This window comes from Pempheris klunzingeri, chromosome 19 (genome assembly GCF_042242105.1).
Source record: "Pempheris klunzingeri isolate RE-2024b chromosome 19, fPemKlu1.hap1, whole genome shotgun sequence".
Taxonomy (NCBI): domain Eukaryota; kingdom Metazoa; phylum Chordata; class Actinopteri; order Acropomatiformes; family Pempheridae; genus Pempheris; species Pempheris klunzingeri.
The window spans coordinates 13,097,965-13,118,850 of record NC_092030.1 but is presented as its reverse complement, the minus strand read 5'-3'; the positions used below and the strand labels follow the sequence as shown (position 1 = coordinate 13,118,850).

General features: G+C 42.3%; 1 protein-coding gene across 1 annotated transcript in view; it reads right to left on the bottom strand.

Moving 5' to 3' along the window:
• The window catches only part of dnm1a (dynamin 1a), a 48,343-nt gene that overhangs the window by 5,749 nt on the left and 21,708 nt on the right, over positions 1-20,886 (bottom strand). The window contains exons 11-16 of the mRNA XM_070850067.1: positions 20,475-20,561; positions 19,921-19,991; positions 19,747-19,798; positions 18,726-18,737; positions 15,904-15,933; positions 15,414-15,527 (exon numbers count right to left, since the gene is read on the bottom strand). Of these exons, the coding sequence (XP_070706168.1) occupies positions 15,414-15,527; positions 15,904-15,933; positions 18,726-18,737; positions 19,747-19,798; positions 19,921-19,991; positions 20,475-20,561 (366 nt within the window). The remainder of the gene's footprint in view (positions 1-15,413; positions 15,528-15,903; positions 15,934-18,725; positions 18,738-19,746; positions 19,799-19,920; positions 19,992-20,474; positions 20,562-20,886) is intronic.

Genomic DNA, 20,886 nt, shown 5'->3' with positions numbered 1-20,886 from the left:
TGCATGTAAAAACTCTCACACAGGCGCACACGCACACACACACACACACACACACACACATTTGGCAGCAACAGTACACCCAGGTGTCCACTATACGAAAAAACAAAACAAGCAGTCGCCCCAGTCTGCTGAATGCTGACATCATCATTTATTGTGGCGGTGAGGGCAAAGAGGTCCCTGTCCTCCATCTCTAGTTTGTTCAGTATTTCTCCATCCTCCTTTTTCTTGCTTTTCTCTTCATCTTTTTTTTTCCCTCTTGTTCCCTCGCTTTCTGGCTTCCCCTCTCCTTGGGAGTGAGCAACCTTGGACTGATTCATACATTTTCCTCTCCTCTGGCCAGTAAATCCAGTCAGGAGAGTTGGAAAGGGAGAAGTGGGGGCATGATATGGGGAAAATACAGAGAACCTGATCTAAAGCAGGGACAGAAAGACAAAAGGTATGATAAAACATGGTAGACATAAGAGAGTAAGAGCCATTAACTGTTGGCCATTAATAGAACAGAGTAAAGATTGTCAGAAAAGACAAACAACAAATATAAAGCCATGCATGGGTATGAGTATTATTGCAATATCACACACAGATTGCTCACAGACTATCAGGGGAGTTTCTCTCCGTCAGCCCAACTTGCATGTGTGTGTTTTTTACTTGTGTGTGTATGTGTGTGCTTGTGTCGAGTGAAGTCGGGACTTGAGTGCTTTCCCATATGCTCCCATAAAAGCTAATAGCCTGCAAACGTACAGATTTCAAATGTTAAGCACGCACACAGGGGCACATGAGAAAACAAGCACACACACACACACACACACACACACACACACAATGAATATACAATGAGGTACAAAGTACAAACGCACACATCATTTGACCTTTATCTGCAGCATTTTACTTCCATGAGATCCAGCCTCTGTGAATCAGCTTCCAAGAAAGAGAAGAACACACACACTAACACTGTCAGTGAGGTATGTATTTGTGATAGCTAAACCACCACTGAGCTGTCAGGAGACTTCCCTTCTGTTTGCAACATTCACCGTGAAAACAACGCTGTGTTTTGTGCACATGGTCATTTGTGCATATCCTTCCTATTAAGTGCACCTAATAAGAATAAACAATAAAAATATAGCAAAAGGAGATTTGCAAGTGGAGATTTGTGAGTGAAGAACAAATTTGAGAACATGTAAGGAGAAAATTGGGAGAAACAAACCAGTAATCCTGTGCCGGAAAACACTAGCTGTCCTTGGTTTGCTGTGTGTCATCAAGTCTGAGGTATTCTGATGTGGGATATATTTATTTGTGCACAAAGCTATGCATCTCTTACCTTCATCAGTTGAAAAAATAAGACTAAGAAGATACATTTTGATGCACAGTCACAATAGGCCCTTTTACATGGCCTTTCCATGCCTGTTTTTCTGCCTCGCAGCCTGTGTAAAACACACAAACACGGAATGGAGCGAGCATTGTTGTGCATTGAGGAGGTAACACGACCGAATCGACATCTGTGTAAAAACAGTGAACTGGCAGGCAGCATAGGACACCACTTGATGCCGACCGCTGTGTTATGTTACACATCATGCCTGTCACTCCTCTTTTACTTCTGGAAGACCAGCATGCTATCTAAAATCAGACACCTGGACAGCCGGCGTGGTTTGGTTCATGTAGAAAAGCAAAGCTGGCTCAATGGCGAGTCTTATTTACGCCAATATTGCGGGCTAGTCTAGAATATTACGTTTTTCACTCAGTCCTTCATAATTGAAGAGCCCAAGACCAAACACTGGTTTTGCACTCGTGATCTTCTGTATACATGTGTGCAGTAACAGCTGCTAGCTGTTATTATTATCAAATTCATTGTAAACCTGAAAAATGTGGGTGTGGAGGAGCAGAAAAAACAGGTGGATGTGAAAACAAAGACAGTAAAGGTATTACATTTGATTAACAAATCCAAGTCTCATCTGCTATATCTAATTCATGAAGGGCATTTATTGACAATTATTATCTATCAACAGTATTATTCTTGCTGTCCTTTGCCCGCGGTCCTTTTCGCTGTTTTCAGCTTTTTCATTAACTCATCCATTGAGCATTTATCCTGCTCTGGGACTGCCTCTTTCCACTGCGTTTGGAAGGCACTGTGGGTGGAAAGGTTTTGGACGATGTCATGTCCGTGGCGCCTCACGTCCACTGCAGCATCCACACATACTTTGCTCACAGCAATAAGGAAGCATTTGGCGAAGTTCTTGTCACCTGTAAGCGTCTGTGTGGCTCCGAGGATGTTGCATAACTGGCTGAGGTGCTGAGCTGCGCTTGCCCTAACTGCAGCACTGCGGTGACTCAGCCCTGCATTCAGCAGTGCGTTCATGGTGCGAACGGGGCTGCAGTTTTGAACCATGGCATCTAGTGCAAGATTTGCCTGCTGCTGGGTGAAGGTGTGGGAATCAGACACTTTCAGTATCAGGGCATGGACTGTTTCCTCCACCATGTCATCCATGGCCTTCTTGAAACATGCATACACCTCAGCCAGGGTGGCCATAGCAGCGCAGGACACCATGGAGCGCAGGTTTCTAACCTCCTTCATGACACAAAAACAGACATTGTGAAGTGTGGCCTTCAGTATCTCTGAATGGTTCCTCACCAGATCTTGAATGCATGTTAAAGCATACATTTGTTTTTGCCAGTCATCAGAGCTGAGCAGCTTTAAGATTTGGTCCAGGCTTTCTTCAGGACTGGACAAGAGCCACAGTTGCTGCTTGTCTTTATCAATCTTTAGAGAGGACAGTTGAGACGGTTTGGCTGTGGAAGGAGGAGGAGGAGTGGAGGTGAAAGGTGGCTGAGGGATTGATACCCCTTCAGGACTTTCAACTTCCACACTGCTGAGACTGTCCTGAGAGCTGGACCCCAATTCTCTGGCAATTAGCTCAGCTACCTTAAAGGCCTCTTGTTTCAGATGGGCATGAATCCATCCATCCTCCATCAAGGTCCAGAATTTCTGCTCTGCTATTTTTTTAGGACTCGTCTGCTTCTTCTTGCATTTAGAGGTCCTCTGACGACCCAACTCTCTGAAGATCAGGTCAGCCACCTTGTAGGCTTCCCCCTTGAGGTGAGCATGCTTGTCCTCATCTTCCATGATAGACCAGAAGATCTCCCCATCAAGGTTTTCACAAGTCTGCTGGTCTGTCTTGGACTTGGGTGTCTTCTGATTTAACCATTCTCTTGCAATCAGATCAGCCACCTTGTATGCTTCCTCTTTAAGATGAGCATGCATGGTCTTGTACTCCATAATGGACCAAAAGTTGTTCTCATGAAAGATTTCCAGAGTCTTTTGGGCTCTGTCGTCTTTCCAGAAATAATGCAAGTCATCTCGTTTCTCTTGATAATCCATTGGTAATATTGACATAAGGATGCACTTAACAGTCAGTAAAATTACTCTTGGCAGTTAATGAGGTGAAACAGTTGTATGTTTATGATTGCCTGAGTGGTCACCTCGTGACATGTGATGTCATACTGTGACCAAATGTTAGAATGGTTTAGTTCCAATTCTATACACACAAACACACACAGCTGTTGTGTGGGAGTTAATCATAGAAACATTGAAATTAATGGTCAGTTCTTCCAACACAATGGACATGTATGTGTTTGGTACACAGATCAGTGGCAAAGCTGCCTCCCAAGTATTAACTAGTTAAACTAACTAGTGTAAATTATACACTTTAGGTTTATTGCAGGACTGTTTAGCAAAGTGTACCTAATAAACTGGCAACTGAATGTAGCTGAATGTGACTCTGCATATGCCAAAGAAATCGTAAACCACTGATGGTAAGCTCTGTGGGTTCTCCACAGTGCCATTTGTCAATACTGTGGGCAGCACAAAATGAAATTACAATCGCCTCCACTGTATTGGAATGGAAGCAGAAATCATCAAGGCTGATGTCTACAAACCTGGTTGGACACCACCGGAGATAGATGAGGATATGTTTTGAAAAATTTTGGCTGACCTTTTAACCTGGATACTGGGTTTGAAACTATTATTACTACTATTACCCCTTTCAGCACACAACATTACACTTTTCTTCACTCACCCATTCACCCACCTACGTAACGGATTTTACAGATTTTCACATCCACTGTTTTTGCTAATAGCTAAATAAATCCTTTTTATTTAAAACGAAACGCATGTGTGGTGTGTTATGTGCCTCCTTTTTGTCTGAACCTCTACACATGCAACATTTTTATACCCACACACACGAGGCAGCCAAGGCAGTGCACTTGGTATTTAACCTGTGGTGTTTGGAGCAGTGTGTGAGCAAAGTACTTTCCATGGTTTTGTTTTTCTAGTGAGTAATAGCAGGCTCATTATGAAAAGCCAGAGGAAGTTCACTTCTGGATTCATAAAGGCACTTCACCACTCTGCACACCGTCCAAAAAAAGTCTCAAAGACACAAACACTATTTCAAAATGTGGATGAAATATGGCCTCACACACACACTCACCCACACACACACGCTATAATGTATATAAACACCAAAAACACACACACAAGGGGGCCGTATCCAATTAACACTTTGAAACAAATCTGAGTAGTTTGGTGGGAAAACCAAGAAGATAGTCGTTTACAGCATTCATGTTGTTTTAAGAGGCTGCATGTCTTGGTGTGTGTGTGTGTGTGTGTGTGTGTGTGGTAGTGTGTATGTTGATGGGAGTCTGATAGAAAAGTCCTGGTGACTTGGGCCATGCATCAAAGGGCCGCGGAGAAGCCGCACGGCATCTGGGAGCAATAACGCTGCTTCTAACCCTTCATTACCACAAAGACTGGGCCCTGGGTGGCAGCCAACAGTAATTTTCACAACCCTCCTCCTCACCTCCCTCTGTTTTTCTTTCCCTCTATTCTTCTACCATTCCCCTATTGAGTTCTGTCTTTAAAAAAAAAAAATCAAAAATCAAACACAGAGAGCGTTTCTTTGAGGCTTACACGACGGGGATGGGGAAAGACATAAAAAGGATGGGATTCGCTGCGTTTGAAGCATTTGTGGAAAAGCTTTCTGCCCACATTTAATGCCAACTTAAAATGAGTTGAAATAATTTCTAAAAAGCTTTTGACAAATAAGTTTGTTGCAAGATATAATGGACTTCTGCGTGTAGACTGCTTTTTTCCAAGAAGAAAAATCTGAAGAAACTTAATTTGACTTAATGCTGTTTGGACAGTATTTCAAGTGAGGCCACATGTTGCCAACACTTAAATCAGGAACAGCAGAAATGATTTTGCAGAGAGAACTGCGATTGCAAACAGCTCGATTCTAGCTATTCTGGGACAATGTGTAAAAACACACAGCTGTTGATGACTCATCCAGCTACAAGGTTGTGCAATAACGCTCATGACAAATCACCTTGGGCAGCCTGCCAGCGTCTGATACTTCGTATATCATGGAAAGTGCTACTTGATAACAGTGCAGACACAAAGGATTTCCAGCTCCATCAGCTACGGACAAATGTCTCAGGAAAACAAATCTAATCTCAAATGTCCAGTTTCACAGGGATGAAAACATACATTCTCACATTTTCTTAAAATGAAAAAATGTGAATTTAATGTATGACCTGTTTTCTTTGGCTGGTGTTTGATGTTTAATCTCAGCTGACTTTACTGATTCTAAAAAAAGTGACAGCCTTTGTGCTCAGCTCAGCTCTTCCTGTGGGAACGAGCACAAACACAAATAAATGTCTTCACGGAGAAAGGAAACGTGGTGTCCACATGACAATGACACATTGAGTCAGCGCTCCGGTTGAGCACAGGCTGGCAGGTCAGTGATACCTTCCTGTTTAGCAGCTAATTGCCAAGCAGTTAATTATCTGCTCTGCGTTTACTTCTGCAGAGGGTCAGTGTAACAACCTAGGGGCTAGGCGGGACATGTGATCAATCACTGGTGACCACCAAAGAGTAAAAGAAGGGAGGGAGGGAGCACCACGGCCCGCTAACCACATAAACATGTGAAAATCCCCACACGTCTAGCGACTGCTGTCTAATAGAGGGCAGAAGCTCTGGTCAACTTGTGTGTCTAGTCTGTGCATTTTTGGCACAAAGCTCTCAGTAAGTTACAATACACACCTTCATGGTGGCATGAAACCTGAAGAATATCTCAAAGTGGCCTTATGAAAAGTAATGTGAACTCACCCGTGAATTCATACAATCATATTTCATGTGTGAGCATGTGAAATCCCAGTGGAAATGACAAACGACACCCGTAGTCATAGTTTTCACGTGCAAAACAAATGCCTAAATGACTAACGCAAAAAAAAGAAAACATTCGGTTAAGTTTACTTGTGCAGCTACATGGTTCACGATGATGGGAAATACATATTATATAGAATCCTAAAATGCATTTGTGGAATTACTGTACTAGATGCAGAACAATGTGAAAACAAGGGAGTGAGCCTAATCCTCACATGAATCCTGTGTCACAGTGATGACATCATCAGAACTGCATGAAGCAAATACAGTGAGCTCTAAATGATTCTTTTTATAGTAGAATGAACTGCCAGAATGTAAAATTTGCACTTCTAAATCAAACTTGCCCTGCATGCTACACAGTGGGTATGCTTGGAGCATATTTTTATGACATGATTGCGCCAATGGTTGGCAGTTCCAAGAGTGGAGAGGCTTTTTTTTTTTTTTTTTTTACTTAACACATTTACAGTAAATCTAGTCTTGTAAAACATGATATTTATGAACATGAAAACTCACTTCTGTCAAGGTTTAAGACTCAATTGTACTCATGTGTGGAATCCTGGAAGACAAATTCTAAAAAAATAACATATCATACAATCAAAAAGATACAAAATAGCCTTAAATAATAAAATATGCAACGTCAGAATACACAAAACACATGCAGCAATCTTTAAATGTCAATCCTCCTTCAAAGGAAGTAGTGAGCCTGCACAGACTCACATACACATGACAAAACGACCAACTACACACACACACACACACTCACACATGCACGCACACCCACCCACACACACACAGGATGTATACAACATGCCAAAAGACATTAAGTGCACACCAGTGTGGTTTCTTTTTATCTGCCCTGTGTCTGGGCCGAATCCCAGGCTTTGTCTCTCTAATGATTTTTGTATTGACATTATGCTCTGGAATCTGTAAGCAGGGAACAATCAGAGGACAAGAAATATCATTTAGAGAAAGAAAAACATACATTACTCATTTATCTCATCAGTCGGGCAGGATGAATGTTGAATTATCTACAAACCATCCCGTGTACCTCCTCGGCTCCCTCTGACGTCATCACTCATCTCTTGTTTCTCTTTTGCAGTCTCCCACCCCCTTTTTCTAATGTTTTCTTTTACAATGAGACACCATGATTTGTTCATTACTGGTGTTGTTACCAGTTTTCCCTCATTTTGCTCATACATCTCATAATTTCAAAATGTCATATCTCCGTCATTTCTAGCCTTTTCTACCTTCCTGTAGGTTGAGTCCTATATCTCTGAGCCTGATATCCTTTAAAAGGTAGCAAAAATGGAGAAAACTTGACCATTTGTGTTTATCTTTACAAGTTTTACAAATGTCTTATCACCAGTGTGTGTGTTCCATTTTATTCTTCTTCTACTTCTACTTCTACTTTCCCTTTCTAAGGGAAACACTGTGCTTTTTACTGTACTACATTTACGTTACAGCTGTAGTTAAAAGTGGTTACAGGTGAAAAAAAAGCAGTTTCTATGTGGGCTTTGTCACGTCAGGGCTTAGCAGCTTTCTAATCTTTTTAGATAGAGAGAATAAATTATATCTTCAAATAAATTTCTTCCAAAAAAGTAAAATATTAGAGAACACAGATGTGTACTTGTTTGTTTGTGGAGCAGAACTTTGTGTTTTCTTCTTTCCTCTCCCATTAATCATCACATGACCCCTCAGATTTACCTGGTAACACTTTGGAGGACCCTGGTTTTGGAGCTACTGGACTAAATTATCTAAACTCTATATAAAGAAGTTGAAACTAGCTATACTTCCCTGGCTACAAGGAGTAGTGGCTAGTAAGACATTATTTAATAAATGCAGGACTTTTACTTGTAATGGAGTATTTTGACATTAGATGCCATGCATTGTTATTTTTCCTCGAACAAAGAATCAAAACACTTCTCCACCTACTGCTCCTTGACCACATATTTATCTTTTTGGACAATATCGAGATAGTTGTATTCAGTTTCAACAAAGAAATAATAATGATACGATATTATGAGGCAGACAGAAAATAAAACCAAGCCATTATGTGGTTGACATTGAAGTTATCCAACAAGAGCAATTGCGATTTGACGTGCTATCTCTCTCTCTGTGAGATTTTAGTGTATCACAGCTGACTGATGGCACTCGCATGAAATACAGGATCACATTTTGGGGCTGCCTTTATGGGTTTGGCTAGCGTGTTACATACACACTCAAATAAATCTATAGTATGGTGTTCACAAGCTTAAGACTCACCACACTGATGCAAACACCAGAAACGTACAATTACACCCACAAACACCGACAGTCATTCGCTTTAGGCAATATCAAAATACAAAAAGGAAAAACCTTGTCAGAAACTTGAGGTTTTTCATATTAACCAGCGCTATTTCATGACAAGACAGAATAACATGGGATCACAGACTATACTGGATGTGTGTGTGTGTACAGTATGTGTGTGTGCGTGCATACTTTCTCTGTATTTCTGGCTTTACTGACTAAGAGTTTGAAAAGGAAGCTGCCTGCCTGATCATCCAAACAGTGGAAACAATGTTGGTGCGACCGCAGCGCTCCCCCCACCCATCCATTAAAATTCACTCCTTCCAATCCCCGAACCCCAAACTTAAAGCACAACAGTAAAGAGGACTGATTTCTGTCATTCTCTTTCCTGGCTTGTTTCTCAACTGCATTTTTCATTATTCTTATGAAGCTCGCTGGGCATCATTTTGTCTCCTTTTCGCCCTTCCTTTTTAAGCTGCCTCCTTCTTTCATCTCCACTTTCTCCTCTCCGTTTCTCTCACTTTCCCTCCACATCCCTCCATCTCTGCCAGTACTGCTGACTCGTCTCTCCAGGGGTTGTGCCTGCTTTGATTTGGAGCTCAGGTCGGAGCTCAGAAACCATAGCTAAAACAAACACACGGCCTTGGCCGCCTCTGCACACACACACACACACAGGTACACACACACACACACACACACCTGGAAACACTACCATTGATTACTCCTGTCTGCCAGTGGTAAGAATGAACCCTCCATGTGAGTGTGTGTGAGTGCATGTGGGTGTGTGAAACGAGGAAGGTGAAGGAGGCAAACTCTGACTACTTATGTCTCAACTTTGAATCACAGACTTTTCCCTTCTCATCTACACACACACACACACACACAGAACTCTTTCACTCTGGTTCTGATTTACCAGTAGTATGTCACCCTTCACCACCACCACCCCCCTCTGTGTGCGAGTGTGTGTGTTTATGTGTGTGTGTTGGGAAGGCTGCAGAGCTGCATAAAGGGCTCTTTATTCGAGTCGGACAGGGAGAGGAAATCAGCTTTAGAAGTAAAAACAGAGGGAGCAAGAGAGAGATGGAGACCACAGGGCTGCACATCTGGAGTTATTACAAGGCTTCCTCCTGCTTGCCAAGAAAACGCCGACATTCCTGCCCTTGCTACAAAGACCGTGGAGCCTCCACTCTCACCCAGCCCCACTCCTACACACACACATCCATCACTCAAAAACCACATATACATTCACATGTACCATAAGAGAGCGTGCACATAGACTAGATGGCAGGGAAGAACATGCAGGCGCTTTACGAAACACACATGCCTCCACGTGAGCGCACAAACGCAGACATCCTCCCATCTGCCCACATAAGCTTCCACTAAAAAGTTCCCTCCCTCGGCAGCCAATTCTTCACTCCAAACTTTACAACACACACACCAAATGAATGTGTCTCACTTCCTGTTCACCTTTGACCTTCCACTTTCTCCCCCAAAAGCCAGAGTAGAAAGAAAGAAAGAGAGGGAAAAAAAGCCAGACAGAGGGAGGGGAGAGGGGAAGAAGAGAGAAGAGGAAAAATGGGGGGCCGGCGAGCTCCTCCTCTTTCTCCCTCCATATCTCCTCTCTCTGTCCTTCCTTTTTCTCCTTCTGTCTCTCAAAGGGGAAACTTGATGGCCAGTCCTTTGCCACGTCGAGCCTCTAGTCGGTCCACCTTGCTCGCTACCCGAGCGGCTTTTTTGCTCTGGGAAGCTTCAGTAGACAAATCCAAGTGACGCAGAAGAAGCATTTGAACGCCACCATCCTGAATTTGCTTCAAATACGCGGCAGTGTTGACTGAAAGGACGCCTGGAGATTAACTGGGGTTAACCAGGCAAGACGGAGGCAAAACAAATATCATCCAAGAAGAAGAGGCATCAGCCAAGATAGCAAGATGTGTAGAAGACAAAGGAGATTGTCAAGTTGCAGGTATTCCCTCCATAAGGAGGATTTTTTTTTCCATAAGGGATGTGTCAAGGAAAATTACATGTTTTAATGTGAAGTGTTGGGTCCGACTTATCGCAGCTCGTATCTCTTATCTCAGCATAAGTTCTAACCATGAGAGACTGAGATCACTTCGAGACCAACAAGCTGCCCTCTGGGTGTTTCCACCTTCATGACAGCTGCATCTTACCAGTTTTTAAACTGTTTAACATCTTGTGAAATATCCTGGTTTTTATTTATTTATTTTTGGCCTGGGGGTCAGCGGGGTCATACCAAGTTTAGGTTGTACAAATTTGTACTAAACTGAGTATGACCCTTGTGTGTGTTTATGCATTTGTGCTTATCTTTCTTCTTTAATCTACTTTCTCTAAACAGACATCAACAGGTCTTTGCCATGGAAATATTATTTTTTTGTGCTTTTTTTGTCAACAAAACTAATCTGAAGTTGAAAAATTGAATGAATGATTAAAGATTTGACCAATAAAAACCCAAATGATGGACAGCATTCACTGTATAAGTCATCGCATTCATGAAACGAATGTATTACTTTCCGACATCTCTTAGTGCCATTGAGAAAGATCCAAAATGCATTTCAGTGTCTTGTATTTCTCCTCCAATGCTCGGTGTGGAATGCTGCTCCTCACAGCGGGAAACGAGAGGGAATGTCATTTAATCTGCCAATCTGCTATCACATCTGTCTAATCTCTCCTCCTCCTTCACCTCCCTACCGTCCTCTTCATCCATCCCTCACATGCTGTTTCTCCTCCAGCCCACACAATCAGCCCGATCAGCACTTTGTGAGCAGTCAGACAATGAGAGCAGAGGGAGCTGGACTCAAGGGTCTGGCACTGGGACCACAGTGAGTATAGTTCAGAGTGTGTGTGAATGAATCATACACACTGATGCATGAGCTTATCTGCGGTGGCATCAGTGAAAGCCTCTCCACAGCATCCTTCAGCCGCCCAGCCCGCCTGCCCAGTGTTCAGACTACCTGTTCAGGAAGTAGTGGTTGTACAGTAGTCTGCACATTGGTTAGGCTGGCCGGGGATGCACGGGACGACTCGCGGAGTCCAAAGGAGGGACGAGAAAAAGAGCGCTCAGAGGGCATGCAACAGGCACAAGTACACTAGGCTGTGGGAGCACGCAGCACCACCCCTCATCCATCTGGACAAGCTCAGGCACAAGCCTAAATAAAGCACCCAGAGGCTTCACCACAAAGGCCTGGCCCCCGCCTATCCTGGATTTATGAGTGACAGATACATAGGACCCAAACCTTTTTTTTTTTTTTTAATATATTTTGCTGTTTATAGGTTTATGTATTGTTTTTTAACTAAGACTGACATCTGATGAAGAAAACATTGTAGAAAATAGTTGAAATAAAGATGCTTGGATATCTATTTAACATTGTTTCTCTTTTTCTTTTCTGAGTTTATAGAGATTAAACACAAAATGTGAAATCCCATTTTGACACACACAGAATCACATTCATGTAAATATAAGTGATGGTTGCATGACATTCTCAGCGTGTTGTTTATTTTTCTACAAAACCAAAAGATCCAAGTGGGAACTGAAGCCAAAAAAAGTTCAACCACACAGAAAAAAATGAACACTTACCCAAAAAGATAACTAAAACACACAGTAAACCCCCAGCATTGCGCCGCACTTTCAACCAAAATGTACAATTACGTCTCTGCCTTCCCTGCATTGACTTGTGGCTGCTTTACCTCAAATGACCATGTAATGTGCGCAGGCAGGAAGCCACCATACAAAAATGTTGAAAGAGCAGCCACTCTGTCTTTGTCTATTCGCCATTTTTACGAGTCTTTGTATAGCTCTCCCAAAAAAAGCCCAAAAATTGTTTGTGGTTTTAGTGTTAGTAGGTGACGTCATGTGAAACGCTACAAGTTTAGCCTTGTTTTCCAACCTGATTCCATTTCTACCTCTTCGCAAGGGCCACAGTTTGTCTTTACAGCTGCCTGTCTTTGATAAAGGGATCCCACAGCCTACCATTTCCCACTGCTTCTCCCTCTCAAGTACACAAAAGCAAAGTAGAGGGCAGAAACATTCACAGTGTCCCATCACAGAGCATCGTCTGCAGGAATGAAGACCGCAAACCAACCTGTTTCCATTTAGAGCCCTGCCACCATGTCGCAGCCCGCGGAACATGCACACGAGCGCACATAAATGCACGCACACGCGCACACATCATATAGCTGACATGTTTCTGGTGAGTGCGTTGAAAGCGGCAGTCTGCTGTTTCCCCCCAGGATGTTTACAGCTGGGATCACCAGGCGAGTCTGGCTTTCTGGCAGCTTTACAGCAGGAGCAGGGAAACCCGAGCAGACACACACACACACACACACACACAGACATACAGAGCCAAAAGGGTGACCCTAAGAAAATACATCCTACAGGCACTGATGGACAGCAAAGCACTATCTACATCTTATTCATCTGAAAATGTCTATGTGTAAATGTATGAATTTCACTAGAGGGATATATGAGTATCACATGTGCTGGCTGTCTGCAAATTCACTGTCGTGTGGGTCTTTTTTATGTACATGTTTTCTTTTCAACCATTTTTCCTCCATTCACATCTCCCTCCCTCCCTCCCTCCATCCCTCCCTCCCTCTCTCTCTGCTTCGGGAAGCTTTAAGCTACAGAGCAGCCTGATTCAAAGAATTGGCATGTCCTGTGGTAATACAGACCAGAAGGTTTCTAGGCACACACACATACACACATTTTACACACACAGGCACACTAACCAAAACATCCTGGCACCACTAGTTGGGTTGAAAGTTATTATTAGTGTCTGGGGGTGGTGTGTGTATGTGTATTTCTGTAAGTGTGTGTATGTGTGTGTTGCCATGCTGCGGCAAAGGGTTTTCCCTATGACAAGAGGCAGTCAATAAAGTGGTGCTGCGCTGTTTTGCAAGTCAGAGTAAAGAAACATTGTGCATAACTGCACAAAAATAAATGAAACTTCATTTTAATCTATATATAAAACTGTTTCCAACTTTTCATGTGTTGACAAGTATCTATGAGTACAAGCCCTCATGAGTACTCTAACCTATAATGTGTCTGTGCTTGTGTGACTAGACTATATAAAAATGTTCAGCTTGGATAGAAAACGAAATTTAAAGTCCCTCCTTTTTTCTCTTTCTGTTCTCTTGTTTTCTTTTTTAAAGAATTTTCAGGGCTGCAGTGCCCTTCAGCCTCGGCACTGAGCTTTAACACCAGCGCCGTGTGTTGGTTTTGGGTCTCCCCGCACCCTCGCAGCTCCATGTTCAAATAAATATACAGTACAAGAGGCGAGGGAAAGATGGGGGGGGTAGGGGAAGGAGACGGTGATGAGGAAAGACTGAGACAGAATGGACAGACGGATGAGGGGAGGGGAGGGTGAAGAAGAGTTTCCTCTGGTCTGGGGAAAACCTTTGAGGGAGCGATGGGAAATGAGAGGACGAAAAAAGGTAAGAAGTGAAGATATATAAGCAAAACGTCAACCCCAATCTCTTTCTCCTCCTCCCTGTCTCTCCCCATGTGCCCCCACCCCCACCTCTCCTCCCCATTTTCTCTCCCTTCACATGGTCCTTGTTACTCCTGCTGCTAACCAGCTAACAAGAGACACTCCTGCCTTCTCCCCTCACCTCCCCTACAATCCAGTCCCTCTCTTGCTCTGTGCCCCTTCTTTGAAATGAAGTAAGTTTATAAGAAGTAGCTTGTGTGTGTGTGTGTGTGTGTGTGTGTGTGTGTGTGTGTGTGTGTGTGTGTGTGTGTGAGTATGTGTGTGTGTAATTGGGAACAGGGCAGGGGGCTTTGGTATGCACATGTGGGTGCCAGCTTCAGTGTCTCACATACTGGGGGGTCCTGACTCTTTGTAAAGGGCCAATGCTACACACACACACACACACACACACACACACACACACACACACAGCCGTATGTCAGCGAGCAGAGCGGCTGTGGCTAAGGCCTGGAGACAGTAAGACTGTGGCTAGCTCCTAATAGTTCTGCAAAGCATCATGGGACACCGCTTTGACCAGGCAGACCAGTAACAAAGCATGCAGGGTCAAATAATCTCAGCCTGCAGAGGACCAACAGTCATTTTTGCCAGTGGGATGAGCTGGAATGACTTTTGGACCAGAAAGTGGAAAAGAAACTCTCAATGACTCTGGTTGAAGCTCATGGAGAATAAACACTGAGATCCAACCGAAATAATTCTTGGAAAATACTGGTGTTAAAATGAGACGCCTCATTTTTAGGTGACTGAAACACAGGTGGCGGTGTCTCAAGCTGTGCTGTAAGATTTCACAATAAAATGTCATGTCTTCATGGGTAGTGCATAATTTTAGTGACAAAACCCTGAATGCACCTTTTCAGCCAGCTCTGAAATTCATCATCAACACTGACAACACCTCACTACACATAATGCATCGCTGGGGTGATTATATTGATATTAGCTTAACACATCTGCATCGTTGAGCTGCTCAGGATTTGAGCCCACAGTGCTTACATCAGATATGAGTGTTACCAATACACAACAGGAGTTCAGGAACACAGTAGCTTCCGTGAGACGCTCAGCCAGCACAACTATGTCAACTCACTGCACAACCTGCATGTAGTTACACCCATCACACACAAGTAGCACAAAAAGTATTGCAAGGTAACACATAAGAATTTCAGAAAGAAAACAATACCAACATGACCCTTTGGGGATTTGGGGTACAAATGCCAAGATAAATTTGGTCATTCAGAGACTTTGTTCTTCGGACAGCAATACAAAGCAGATAAACAAATGCCTTTTATCGGTTTGGCTGATGCATTGAAGATTTGACTGGCAGCTCTCTAATCTACCCCACAAATTTTGAATTGTGCAAATACAAAAGTGTGCAGACGGGAACAACCTTACTGTTTGAGTATGTGTGAATAATCTCTCACCTCATCATCTTTATACCAGGACAGGGACTCGGCGGTGAGGACGAACCAGTACTCCTTGGCTCCTCCCTTCATGATGCCGATGTTGTTGATGGTCAGCCAGCCCTTCCTGATCACCTGAGAGACACACACACACACGCGCAGACAAAAAGGAGAGGGATTATAAATAACATACAGCAGGCAAAATGCACCACCTCTCACAATATTTCACAGATCTAGTATCGTATATGTTTGTCAACCTGTGTATGAAACACACACACACGTGACACACTTACACTAACATGAATACCGCAGCACAATAAAATGTAATGTCACTGCTTCTAGTGGAGATAAGAAGTAACTGCCACAAACAACAGCAGGGTGACGCACACCTACATGACTAAACACATTCCTCACACTCTTTTTTTTGTCCTCTTTTTTTCTCTTGGATTTCATTCTTTCCACCATACAGAAACTATAGACACATACAGTACATGGTGTGCGTGTTATTTACCTTGAACCGATCGTTAACTCCTCTCTCCGGCTGAATGAGAATGTGGAGAGAATGTTACAAAGCTACGCCATCGCAGGGCATTTAATAAAGGCCAAATACACAAGATTGGTCATGTACCGGCACGTTATAGCTGGCTGCTGGGACGGCAGCAAAGGGGGACAGCAAGCAGGGTTGGGGCAAGGGATGTAAGGAGGATACAACAAGAGTGGCCCATGTCAAACCCTTTTATGGGACCATGCAGTGAAATGCTGGAGCCTGACTGTTCTATACTGTATGTGCTTCTTGAATAGATTTGGTGGATTGATCAAACTTCAGGGGGCTGAACTCTTCAAAATTCATTTCCCTTTGATTTGTAGCTGCTGCTCTTTGGGTACAATCTCTCTTATTTCCTCTCAAGTAGCTTGTATGTTGCATATATTGCATTGTTTATTTAATGTTAAATTTAATACAAGACTCACAGTTTTTATAAGGGTGTATCATTACAAGTCAATTTCATTTATATTGCCCCAAATCTAAATAAGAAGAACGCCTGCACATTCACTCCGAACCCTAAACTGCCCCCCTTTCTACACCCAGAATTACATTTAAAAGACTTTTAAGCTCAAAAGAAAGCGGGGGCCAGTGAACGGCTGCATGGATATCTCAACATAAAGATACCTTATAGCTCACGGCGAAATGGAGTGACTGCCCAAATGTGCCCTTAGATACAATCTCAATTAGAGGCAGGGTTTAAAAATAGGAAGAAAATGGTTTAATCATATCAGGTCAGTCCTTTGAACAGCTTCAGCATAAAGACAACCTTTTTTAGATAACAACAACAACCGAGGCATTACTGTAAGAAACATAAAGAATGGGACAAGCTACAGAAGGTACTTCACCATCCAACATAGAACATTTCTTTATGCTAACAATTATAGGGGCTTTTAGTTCATATCATACATGTAACCAATGGATATCAGTGAAAAATGACATCCCTCTCCCTCACGTGGAGAGGGATATAGAATAACAAATAGCCCCACTTTGAAGGAATTGGAAAAGGAAGTTAATGTGAGATTTTTCATGACTTCTCGGGACATCACTGCTGGAGGGGCTGTGGCCTGGTAGGAGAACGCACACATATTTTTTGGGAACTGTCCAAAATGATCAGAAAATTAGCAAAATATACAAAAATGATTCAAAAATGTTTCGATAAAGAACTGCCCTTAGGACCGTCTCACTTTATATTAGGAATATTCCCAAAAGATGTAAAAGGTAACGATCAGATATTACTAATGAGAGGAAGATAAACTAATGTGATTTTTCATATCGTTTGGATTGCATTTCCCTTAGTTAAACATAAACACAACATGCTATTTTTTACATAATGTATATTCTTCTGTTTTCTCTGTGTTGTGTGGATAAATATTATTATTCATCCTCATTTATTGGAACTGTAAACGGACGCTGACAGGATGACGATATTCACGTAATACCCTCAGTGACATGCTGCATCTCTGAACATGTGGCTGTGCTGTATGAATGCGCTTGTTGACAGGAAATAAAAAACTAGTTTAAAAAGAAGTAATGGTTTGGTTTTGGAGTCAGTATACAGGCATAACTCTCTTCATCGACTGTCTCAAATCACAAATTTGTCTCAGAGGGCTTTACTATCTGGACAGCACACAATACTCTGCATGTATAGACCCTCAAATCAGATATGAAAAAAAAAATGTCTGCACACTCCTATGCATCATTTTGACATATTCCACTACATTCATATGTATTTGGTATCTTTAAAGAGTCTCAGATCAGGGCTGAAATTTCAAATAAAGTTCTGTGGGTTTAAATAAAACTTGGCTGACTTTCATCGTGTACCGACTGATGATCCAGCAGGATTTGAGAGATCAAATAAGAAGCGCTGCATCTTTTCATCAGCGTATTTGATGATGAGCCCATCATTTTGGGTTACATAGGGAGAACAGAAGCTGTGGGGGCAACTACATCCATCTGTAAACAGGAAGTAAAGATCATGACGTTGTTTACTATGAGCCCCTAACCTTTGATCCCAACCTTGGTGGTTGTTATGACAACTGACAACTGTGGAGGGGACATATGTCTGGCCCACCGCAGGTCATTTCCCCTGACCTTTTGCTACTTTGGATGGACTAGTTGGAGGAGACTAGTGACATGTAAACAAAAATCTTGAATAATTCTCTTGAAGAAAAAGAAAATCTCCTCTCATTCTTTGATCTCTCTCTTTCTTCTTCTCTTTGAGATGCAAGTCTCCTCACTGCCAAAGCAAACTAGCCTCTAACATCTCCAAACTGAGCCTTTCAGCAAGACTGAAAGACGCCTGTGACAAGAAAATGTCATCACAAAACAAAATGAAGGAAGAAATGTTTAAATTAGCTCCTTTATGTTCTCTCGGCTGAACCACGAAGGACGGGATTTTGCAGTACATTTATCCTCCTGTACTGTATGTGTGTGTGAGTGTGAATGTGTGTGCTACAGGGGGAGAAGGGGGGGGGGGGGGGCACAGCTGAAACAGAGAGAACAGGGAAGCAGCCAAGCATCCCCCACCACAGCCACCTGCCCAACTAATCATAGTTAGTATCAAGCTCATTTAATTGAAACACACGCGAACTCATGAATCCAATATCAACGATAATCCAGCACAAAAACAAAAAGACATACAAGTTTAAACATATATAGATACATGGGTCCATACATATGCAGAGCGTAAACATGTGCACATACGCATGAAAGCCTACCTGCAGACATGCACAGTATCACACACACACACACACACGTACACTTCAAACACGGACGCGCACACTACTCACCATGATCTCATCCTGAAGCAGAAAAGCCACAGAGAGAGGAGGACAAAGGAGCAGACAAAGCAAAAAGAGAAATCACTCAGAGGAAACTGAAAAATGACAGACACCAAACACCCGAGCTGAAGAGAAGAAAATTAAAGAATAAGATTCAAAAGTAGAGGAAGAGCTACATGCTTTCAGAGGGCAAAAGCAGAATATAAATCATGCAAAATCTATGTATTTCACCTTAAATGTGTAGTCATTCATCTGATATGGTGATGTATTTAAAGTAACCAATTACTGTAGATTTTGTCTTGTTAGTGAATGTTTTCGAGAACTTCTTAACATTGCGACCAATTTTTAAAGTCTTTTTGCTTCTTTTCTTTTTTTTTCAAATGAACTACTGCACTTACATAAATGAGACAAATCAATCGCATGTGTTGCATAATTGTCTGGATGGAGCTTTCAAATTTCAAGCCATTCTCTGTTATTAAAATGACCGATTTTGAGGATTGTGTAACCTTGGCACAAGTATTCCAGCGCCTTCTGGTGATATTAATGTTATGATTGTTGAAGCCATAAACTGTGGGGACTATCTTACACCTCCATAAAACTGAAGGCCGCTATTTTCGCAGTAGACTTTCGCCTAGTGCTGACATCACTGTGACTTTCTCCAAAGGGAGAAGCTGTTTCAAGATTCGACAACTGTTGCCCATTAGCGTGTGACATGTACAGGGCTGCATTGTGTAGGATATGGACTGTTGCCCAGGGTAACAAGATACTATATAGCTGTGCTACATTTAGCATGGGCAAAACAGAGAGCTGAGTGCTAACAGAATCGTGCCTTGGGGAAAGACTGTATCAAGTGCAGATGTCATGTTGCTGGACAGCATATGAAACACTGGATGGGCTCAATCTGGAATCATGTTCCTGTAGCTTAAAGAGAATGACTCTGTACTATAACCTGTGAAATGTAGTATAACCTGTCAAATAAAAGTGACGGTCTCCACTGAACATGACAGTGTTTTCAGTGTGGTCGGCGTACCTGGTTACCAGCAGCCTTCTTCTTGTTCATTTGGTTGATCCTCTGCTGAGCGCTGCACAACAAAACACATCAGGGGATACTAGATTTTGGACTTTAACAACACATGTTGAAGATGGCAGTACCGTAGATTTATATACTGTACAATGGAAGAAAGAGTAAAAAACAGAAACTCACTTGGCAAATCCAATGAAGTCCTCATGGTTGGTGTTCATGTAGGACAACTCAATTTCTATCAACAGCAACACCTGAGCAGAGAGGAATGAATGAATGAATGAATCCCCATTTATTAACCTGCTGCATTAAAAGCTATTATACCAAAAAAACTGACTTCTAAAATGTATTTCACCTAAGACAAAATCATTTTATTGATGATTTTATCTATTTTTTGTATTTATGTTTGTATGATACTCCATTTGTGTTTTCAGCATTTTATTCTAGTGGTGTAAGCATGATGAAAAAGTAGCCAAAACTGGTAAAAACTGGTACAATATGTGTGTTAACATGATGCATTACTATGTGTCTGGTTATAGGTCCTCTGCTATTTTACTTTCATTAAACATAATGATAATAAAAATGTAACAAATAACAGCATATATGCTGTATATGGAAAGTCCACTCGTGTAAAATTAGGTAAAACAATGGTCGTCATGATTCTATACATGCCAGCCCTCTTCTGCACCACCATAAACTCACTGTTCTTAATGTGTGTGTCCTTTTTTGTGTGCTACCTGATCCTTAGTGCGGTTTTCTCTGTCTCTGATGTGCTGGGTGACGATTCTCTCCATCTCCTCTCTTAACATGGGATACTGAGCCAGCTGTGAGCACAGAACACAGTGGGTAGGTAATAAAAAACAAACACACACATGCACACATACACACACACACACACACACACACACACACACACACATTCAAATCTACATCTACGAGCTTCGGTAAGCCACTACAATACTCATCTCGCTGAACAACAACACACAGTTCCACCAATACAACAGAATATGTAACAGGAGCACAATTAAACAGGTTATGTTTTGAGGAGTTTATCCCAGACTCAGCTCTAGTCTCTGCAAACCCTGACCAAAAGGTGGATAAAAGTTAAGAGTTTTATGTGCAAAATGTCTATTTGTTGCCAATATGGAA